The following is a 9,210-nucleotide window of genomic DNA, read 5'->3' on the forward strand; positions in this document are numbered from 1 at the left end:
GCGGGGGGGGGGGGGGGGGGGGAGGGGCGGCTGGGCCTGAGACCCCACCACAGGGACCTGCTTCTGCCCCCAGGGAACTTCGGCGACCGCTACTTCGGGACCGACGCCGTCCCCGACGGCAGCGATGAGGAGGAAGGGGGCCCCGCGGGGTAGCCGCCCTCCCCGCCCCCAACCCCTCCCGCTTCCCCGGGGCCTACAGGGTACAGATGTTAACTTATGTTAATTAAAAAACGTGTTACCGGTGTACCTTGCCTCAACATTTTGTAAAATAAAACTTGAAAATGAAGCTGTGACTGGTTAGCTGGGGTGCGGGGGTGGCGTCCTGCCTGGGCCCTGGGCTTGCGGAGCGGCCCCCAGGGCTGCCCCAGCCCCCAGGCGGCGAGGCCACTGTGGAGAGAGGGACTGAGGAGCCCGGCCTCCGCTGGGTCCTGGGTGGGCCCCCGCTTTCCCCGCAGCAGGACAGGGGCTTCTGGTCTTGCACTTGGCTTTTCTCCCCGTCCAGGGTCAGTGCAGATTTAGGAGAGGACGGAGCTGGCCCTGCAGCTCCTGGCCCTGCTAGACGGGCCCCTTGGCGGCCACCTGGCCTGGGCCTGGCGCTCTGGGTCTTACACGATGTCCACAGCCTCCGCAGCCGCTTACCTCCCGCAGCGTGTTTGTCCGCAGCGGGGGCGGGGCGGAAATGGGTGTGGGCGGGGCTGGAGGAGGGAGTGAGGAACCGGCCCTGGCCTCGCAGGAACCGCGCTCGCAGGGGATGGGGCCCGTGCCTCACTGAGCCGGCCACACCGCTCAGGGTCAGAAACCACATCCCGCCCTGCCTTCGCCACCCCCGGGCAAGGGCACCGGCGAGGGTGCTGCCTGCCCGGCTCGAGAGCCGATCGATTCGCAGCTGCTGCGGGTGAGCTCTCAGAACCATCCCCCACCCGTCCTCCGCCTCCTGGCCTGGCTTTTGCCCTTTCCTGCCTTCCTGGTCTCCTCGGTTTCCCCTCACCTCACAAAGGCCATGTCATGGAAAAGCTTGTCATGGGGCGGGGACAGGAAGTCCCTGGGTGGGGACCAGGCCAAGGGCAGCAGATAAAGGCGGGAGCTTGTCCAGAGGTGGCCAGGCGCCGGGGTAGACGAGACGCAGCCCCGAGGTCAGCAGGAGGGGCCTCTCCTCCCACCTGGTGAGCGGACCCTCCCCCATATCTCCAGGGCCCCATTCGTTGGTTGGTTGGTTGGTTGGTTGGTTCATTCATTCATCCTGTGCTCTGTGCCTGGAGCCTGGAGGCTGCAGCAGGCCTGGCCCTGCTCAGGTGCTGTGATGCGGCTGATACCCTTCTGTCTGGCCAGCTCTTCCCAGATGAGCAGTGGGGCAAACCGTTGTTGATGAGCTGGGCAGGAGCTAGGTCGTCCTGGGAGGGGCCCCGACTCCAGCTAGAGGATGAGCAGCTCCCACAGAAGAAATCAGACCCACATGTGCTCGTGCATGTGCAGATGGCCACATGGCCCGACACACACGTGTGCGTGATGCAGCTCAGGGCCCCCACCTCACTCAGCCACCAGCCTCGGGGGATGGGACGGCTTCCTTCCGCTTCTCGAGGGTCGGTGGTGGCCTAGGGCCGAGCCCTGCCTGCTCAGGCTGGGGTTCCTCATCAGGGACAGCTCAGAGACAGACGAGGTCACAGCTTAGGGGAGTTCTTGGGCCACTTCCTGCCAGGACCCTAAGGGGTGGTAGAATTGGGTCACCTTCCAAACAGCCCTGACAGAGGGTCTTCCGGGTGCCAATGGGAGGAAGGGGCAATCCCTCCAGCCCCTCCTGGTCCCAGAAACAGGACCAGGATCCAAGGTCCAAGGCTGTCCTGGGGACAGGGCTCAGCACAGCCGCTGGAAACATCGGGGGCTTTGCGTTTGGGAAGAAACCTTGGGTGGTGCCCTTCAGGGCCGGAGGAGCCCACCCCCAGGGAAAACCTCTCAGGCTGTGTGGCAGCTGGGACTGATTAGCAGCCCCTGGTGTTGCCTTCCGGGCACCTGGGCTCCTGTGGGCCCAGCAGAGGCCGAGGGGTCGGCGGGTAGCGGGAAGCTGAGGGTGGGGCTGCAGCCTGCAGCCTCAGAGCCCGGGACAGGACGGCGGGGCGGGAGGCAGACCCAGAGCCCCTCCCTCACTTGTCCAGAAGTTCCTGGGACACAGGGTGAGGAGCCCAGAGGAGCAACGTGCCTGCTGAGGCCCCATCAGCCACCCGGGCAGTGCCTCCAGGACTGTCCAACCTGAGAATGGTGAGCATCCAGGGACAATCTCAGGTTCGTCAGCCCGCGAGGTGCCGCCCCCTCCCCAGCAGCAGCTGCCACGGGGCGAGGGGCACGTGCACTTGGGCCGGTCGGCAGAAGGATCTGGCGGGTCGGTACCACCTGGGCAAGGACACCGCCCGTTATGGTGTCTCCGCTGGGCCACCTGGCGTCAGGACGCACCCACAAGACGCCTGTATCCTGGGCCCCGCCTGACGCAGCCCTAAGTGCTCCAGGGTGAGTCCGAGGAAGGGGCACCTGTACAGGTTCCTGGGCCAGGGCCGGGGCACGACGCAGCCAGAGATGCTGCGGGCAGCTAGGAGACTTCCAGGCTCTCTGAGGTCAAGCTGGAAGCAGGAAGGGAGGGGGCTGTGGATTCAGATGTGAAGGAACAGGGCAGGGGCAGCAGGTGGGTTTTAGCTGTGCTTGGGTTAGAAGGGTAAGAAAAGGGCAGCTAGCACGGGGTTCACGGGGACCCAGGTCTGTGGCCCCAGGATGGGAGCTACGGTGATATCAGCAGCGACACATCCGCTGGGGCGGCCGCACTGCCGGGTGGGCGGGCCGGCCTAACTCCCCGTGCAGGGCCCTCGGCGCCCCTGGTCACCGATCGGCTGCCCACTGGGGGGCCTGAGAACCGCCCCGGCGTCACGTGTCTGGGGGTGGGACTGGCGCTGGCTTGGACCCTCCCCAACCGCCACCACGCCCCCACCCCCACCCCACCCAGTCCCAGCGCGAGTGGAGTGTCCCGGCCCAGGGCTGCTGGGGGCCACGCGCCCGGACGGAAAGGGCCAGGGCCGAGTGGACAGGGCTGGAGAGAGCCGCGGTCTCGGGCGCCGCGGGTGCTGCCTCGAGGCCCCCCGGAGTTCTGGGGAGTCCGAGCAGGGGGGTCTCCCTGAGGCCAGAGGGAGCCGAGTCCCCGGGACTTGGAGCGGGTGGGCGGCCCGGCGCGCCGGGGGCAGGGGCCGCCCCACAGCGATGGGTTCCTCCCGCCGGGACAGGCCACGCGGCGTCCTCGGGCCCGGAGCCCGACCGGGGAGACGCTTCTCCCCTCGAGCAGGTGACGCCAGGCGCGCACGGACCCCCGCCCCTCGTGGCCACGCCCCGCGCGCCCACGGGCTGGGCTGCCTTGTGGTGCTGCGAGTGAGGCGGGGAAGGGGGGCGGGAGGTCCGCCTAGGACCCTGCCCGCACGCTGCGACCCCGACGACCCCGACTTCAGCCAGGAGCTTCAGCCAGGGTCCTGGAACGGGGCACGGGAGGGCAAGGGGCATCGGGGGGACTTCGGAGTCTCCGAAGCGCCATTCAGCCACGCCCGCGGCCCTCGGTCCCCCTAAACCAGGGCCAGTAGGGGCGGAGGTCCCGCTGCCCACCACCCTGAATGCGCATCATTAAGGGTTGGTGTCACGTTGTCACGTCCTATTTCTAAGTATCCCAGATAGAAAATACTTAAAATAAGGAGAAACGTGTGAGGACGACAAGGCTGCCAGGGAGATGGGAAGGGGGCCTTCCTCTCTGTGGATGTGCAGGGCATTTGGGGCCACCAGTCAAGGGAGGGCTTCCAGACGCCTGCCCAGCGATGGTCCCCGGCGAGGGCAGCGCAGCTCAGCTTCACTCACCAGCCAGGAACTAAAACCCACCTGCGTCCTCAATTAACAAGACCACCAACCGCTTGTGTTTAATTCATATGATAATATGCTGTACGGAAATTACCTAGACCTAGATGTAGCCACATGGATAGGGAAGGAAAAAACCCTGCACTAAACGAACACTCACAGTGATTTAGTGCTGTACAACTTATGTAAATCTTACAAATCAGTGGTACATGTTATTTATGGATGCTGAGACTGGTAGGCAGGGTTTAAAACCACAAAGAGAAGTGAGCTGAAGTGCCTAGCAGGCCACCTCTGGCCTGGGAGAGGTACAAATGGGTCTTCACTGTCATGTTTTCTTTTGTGGGAAAATCTAAATTAAACCCCTTCAGATTTGTTATGTGCGAATAAAGAGTTTCAAGGTGTTTGTTACACAATTCTTAGTATTTTTAGGCTGTTTAGATTTTTTCAAATCATTTCCGCCAGGCCCTTCGCTAAGGGCAAGGACACGGAAGACCCAGCACCCCACCCGAGGGGGGCACAAGCACAAGGGGCCAGCGCCTCCCGGGGTGTGGGAGGAGGCGCCTGCAGCCGGGCCTGGTGTTTCCGGAGGCACCTGCTCGCTACAGCCCTGCAGGGCCAGGTAGTCAGACCCCTGGGCCTCCTGGGTTAGGGTGGCCTCTCCCACCGAATGCCAGGGTCCTCAGGGCCCGAGCACCCCGATGTGTACAGAAGGGCACACGTGGTGGACGTGAACCCCCATGGACATACACGCCCTGAGGCAGAGATGGCGCCTCCTGCAAGAGCCCAAGAGTGGATGCTTGTCTCGGGTGGGAGACAGGCACAAAGGCACCTGCCTGCACTACGTCCAGGGGGGCCGTGGTGGTGCTCAGGCTGTCCCCTGCTCCTCTCTCCCTGACGTCCAGGTGATGGGGGGGAGGTAAATCTCAGAACTCCCTGGGGGCCAGGTAGGACGACGGACCCTGCCTGGGAGATGCCAGAGGGCAGGGCCGGGTCACCAGCAGCTTGGAGACAATCCAAGAAGACAGGGCAGCGGTGTCCAGGCGTGAGGACCCGAGCATACTGCACGCTGATGCCCTGGGTGGAGCAGGCAGAGGGACAGGAGCTGGACGTGGGTGGGGCTACCCAAGGGGCAGAGGAGCTGGCCAGGTGCCCTCTGTGGTAGCCCCTTCCTGACTTTGTGCTTCCAGCTGAGGACAGGCCCAGGACTGGCCTGCTCTCCTGGAGAGCTGCAGCCCCGCTCACCCGGCCAGACAGCTGCTCACGGGCAGCAGGATGGAGGGGCCGCTGTCTGAGGGCGGCACGGATGGTTCCCAGAGGCTGAGGTGGTAGGACGGTCAGCTGGGTGGATAGGAGGGGACAGTGGGACCAGTGGTTGTTGGCCACTGGCTTGCTGGCCGTGTCCCAGGAGGGCTCCGGGACCCACACACAGTCCAAGCTGCCCTTGGCGTGTGGCTCTCCCAGCTCAAACATTCCTTCCTTCACCCCAGTCGTGGTATTTAGAAAATGGAGGGGAGTCTGTCCACACTCAGACCAGGCAGGTGGTAGTGAGGTCCCAGCCCCGAGGACTCAGGAGGGCCGCCGAGGTCAGCTGCCCCCAGAGTGCAAGACTCCCCTAAAGCAGGATTATGCAGGGATCATTAAATAAAACATACACCCAGTCTGCAGTGAAAACATTTATTTTTTACAAGTTATCTTTATTATAGGTCAACATTCAGACATAAGAGACCATCACCATGGGAAACCACCGTGACCCTCCAGCCCAGCCCCAGGTGTGTGCGTGGGCTCAGGGCGGAGGTCGGTCCCAGCAGCAGGACACAGCAGCACACGGACGATCGCGGTCCACGCGCCTGCATTTAGCTTCTAACCATGACGCATACATGTTTCAGTGTAAACTGCTCCCCTCGCCCACCCTGAAACACCCTTATTTCCAGGGAGACAAAAATCACCAAAAGCTGCTGCCCACAGGACCCCAGGCCCAGCCGCTTCCTCCCCCGGGGACCCTCCAGGGTGGATCTGGGGTCAGAACAGAGACCCCTTTGAATGTGGCTTTGTCACTGATTGTATCTGATGCTTAGAAAATTGGTTTTAATGTTTCAGGGGAGGGAGGGGTTTCCAGCCGCTCACCTCTGGGTCAGGTGAGCCCCCAGGTATGGGTGTGACCTTGGCAGCCCTGTACCCTACCCTGGAGGAGCCGACACTGGCAGCGCGCGGGCGCCCGGCCTGCCGTCCACACTGATTCCAGGGACACAACAGGGCCGGTGTTTCCTTCTGTGCACCTGGCAGAGGAGCTCGCCCAGACCCCCTGCTCCTGCCCCAACTCATCAAGAAACCAGAGGCTGTTTTGGAGCCACTTTTATTGTACTGTCGCTTTGCCCCGGACGGCGGCACTCACGCCGCTGGGTGATATATACATATACACATATGTACACACACTGCCCACACCTACAGCAGAGACGACGCCAACCGTGCTTGAAAGGACAGTAAAAATGTAGCTTTTGCCAATTCCACAGGAGGAGGAGTCACAACCAAAACAGCAAAACAGGTGAGTCCTGTGTCACATGGGCTCACAGCTCAGAACGCTGGGAAAGGAATGAGATCAGTCACTTTTTCACCCCCCTCACCACCACCACCGCCCCCCGCGCTGTCCCCCTGGCAGGATGTGCTGAGAGCCAGGGAAGAACGGACCGGACCCCTGGGCTCTGCCCCCGCAGAGCCTGGCCCCTCCAGGGAGAGCCCACGAGCCGGTGCCCGCCCCCCTCACAGGTGGTCTCACACCAGGTGCCACGGAGGCTGCCCGTCTCCCCAGTGGGCACTGCACAAGCTCCCCTGGAACAGACCGCCCGCGGTTAGAATACGCCAGATGGTCCCGGCAGGGCCCCTCCCCGAGCAGGAGCCCTGTGGACACAGCACGCCTAAAGGGCCCCAGCGGTGCTGGCTGCTCGACTCTTCAGAGAAGTAAGAAAGCTCACGCACGAGCGGTAACGTCTACAGCAGTTTGAAAACAGAAAAACGCCCAGAAGGACAAGAGACCACGTCACCAAGCAAAAACAGAAATGTACGCGCGGCAGCTCCCGTCCGCACCCTGCAGCCTCTCCCACGCTCCCGGCAGGCCACAGGCGGGCAGTGCTGCCAGAGCCTCAGGGCACCCAGCACTGGCCTCGGCGGAGGGCCGAGGCGCTCCTGTTCCCACCACAGCAGGAGAGGGCTGTCCCCTCCGCGCACGTGAACAGGGGGCCCTCCAGACACAACACCCCGCTCACCAGGGAAGCAGATGGGCCACACAAGGAAAAGGGAAATGCAACCAGGGACCTAGGTCTTCAGTCAGTGGGGGGGCCTGAAAGCAGACAGGGAAGACGTTGAAAGGGCTTCTGCCTCCAAATCAACAAAGTGGACGTGGGTCAGGGTCAGGGTCGGTGTCAGGTGCGGGGGCGTGGTCCAGGCCCTGCGCCTGGCCCCGGGGTGCCCAGCCCTCGTGGAGTCATCAGCATCGCCTTGAGGATTATTCTCATCACCATCACGATTTATTTAGTTCTTACAAATTCTACAGGAGACTGGGTTCAACAAACCTCCGGACCTGCCCTTCTGACCTCCAGGGGAGCATCACGTTTCTAGCGGACGATCAGAAAGATTCAGGAACCAAAAGACACCCGGCAGGGGTCCGCCCTGACCTGCGTGATGCGCCTCGGGAGTTTTCTGCCCACGAAGCAATGACACAGTCACTGTGGAAGGCGGCTGCCTACCTGAAGCCCAACCTCTGAACTTCGTGCTTGGCCGCTCTAGGGAAAAACAACTCATTTCCTAAGTTATTTCCAGAAACGTCAGGAAGGCCGACTAGGGCCTGCTCTCAGGCTGAATTCTTGCTGGCCTGGAATTGGCACCTAAGACTGTCCTAGTGTCTGGCCTCCTCCCTGCTCCAGGGCAGGTCAAACAACGGATTTCTTGTCCTTCTGAGAGGCAGGATCTCAGCAGATTATTCCTCATTTAACATCAGCGCAGACCCCTCCCCTCTTGTTAAACGTCTTCGTGATTGTTTTCAAGGGCAAAACCCCAAACAAAACGGAACCCACAAGTGCCCACAGACCTGGTGCCTGCAGAGCCGGATGCTCACCCCACACAGCATCGTGACGGCAGCAGGCAAGCCGGGGCCTGGGTGGGGCTGGGGTGGGGTGGTGGTAATCAGTGGCTCGGGAAGATGTCCTGGTGCGTCTGACCTCCTTGTGTGCAGCCCCCTGCCCCACGGCCTTCCCTACGGGACATTCCGGAGGAGCCCAGCAGTCACGAGGTGCATGATGGGAAACCAGACCCAGTTGGGCCATGCAGGTCCCGGGGCAGGTGCTGGTCTGGCACGGGCCCAGCACAGCCACGTCTCCAAGTCCTCAGAGCAGGGGCCACCCACAGGTCTGGACGCGGACAAGACAGACTGGCTTCCAACAGTCCACAGACGGTGCACGGACAGAGGTGAGCGGGGCTTCTGTGGTCTGGCTGCGGACTAACGAGCCCAAGGGCACCAGGGCCACCTGGGGACCCAACCCTCTGCCCAGAGTATGCCTTTGGTCCAGCTGGTCCTTTCTCCGTGAGCCCGACGTCTCTAGCTCTGCCCAAACCATCAACGACTGCCAAAGGGAGCAGTCGGAGGAAAGCGGGGGGGTGAGAGCTCTGGGAAGCACAGAGGGGAGGGCTGTGCAGCCCACTCGCCACCGGCAGCCTGGACTCCCAGCCCCTCTGACCACCACTAATTGGGCCGCTGCTGCCATCTGTGGTTCTTAGAGGTTCAAAAAGCATTACCAAGAGGCCAGGTGGGCGAGAAGGAATGTGGAGGACGATGCAGGGAAGGGGAGAGTGGAGGCTGCGGGAGGGACCCCTTCCATCCAGCTCATGGCCTGGGGACGTGTGGGAACGTCCCCACCCTGGGAGGGAGCACACTCGAAGCACGGGGGCCTCAGGTCAGACGTGAAAAACAACTGCCACAGGCTAAGCAGACGAGGTGAACGGGTCCCGCACAGACTGTCCTTGGTACGAATGCCACAGAAACGCCCCGGCGCTGCGAGAGTGGGCCCAGCTCCTTCCTGGCAGGTGAGTCCAGAGGCCCTGCCTGTGGCCACATGGCTGGCAGGCACGGGGCAGGGAGCAGACCCCACGGCTCCAGCCAGGCAGCACCTGCCTCAGGCCCCCGTGGGCAGGGGGAACGGAGCGCCATCCCGCCCAAGCCCGCCTGACCGCGAGGGACCACACGGGCCGTCCAACCACTGCGTCGACCTGCCCGAGAGCCCTGAGGCGGCCCCACGTCCGGGGAATGCGGCCTGGCCGCAACACGCTCACAATACAGACAGACATGGA

The 9,210-nt window shown here is 62.9% G+C and overlaps 1 protein-coding gene across 1 annotated transcript in view; it reads left to right on the forward strand.

The window, feature by feature from the left end:
- The window catches only part of UCKL1 (uridine-cytidine kinase 1 like 1), an 8,849-nt gene extending 8,690 nt beyond the window's left edge, over positions 1–159 (forward strand). Inside the window, exon 15 of the mRNA XM_007462230.1 lies at positions 74–159. Coding sequence (XP_007462292.1) covers positions 74–153 — 80 coding nt within the window. The 3' untranslated portion in view covers positions 154–159. The remainder of the gene's footprint in view (positions 1–73) is intronic.
- The last annotated feature ends 9,051 nt before the right edge of the window (positions 160–9,210 follow it).

Source organism: Lipotes vexillifer, unplaced genomic scaffold (genome assembly GCF_000442215.2).
Source record: "Lipotes vexillifer unplaced genomic scaffold, Lipotes_vexillifer_v1.1 scaffold1798, whole genome shotgun sequence".
Taxonomy (NCBI): Eukaryota; Metazoa; Chordata; class Mammalia; order Artiodactyla; family Lipotidae; genus Lipotes; species Lipotes vexillifer.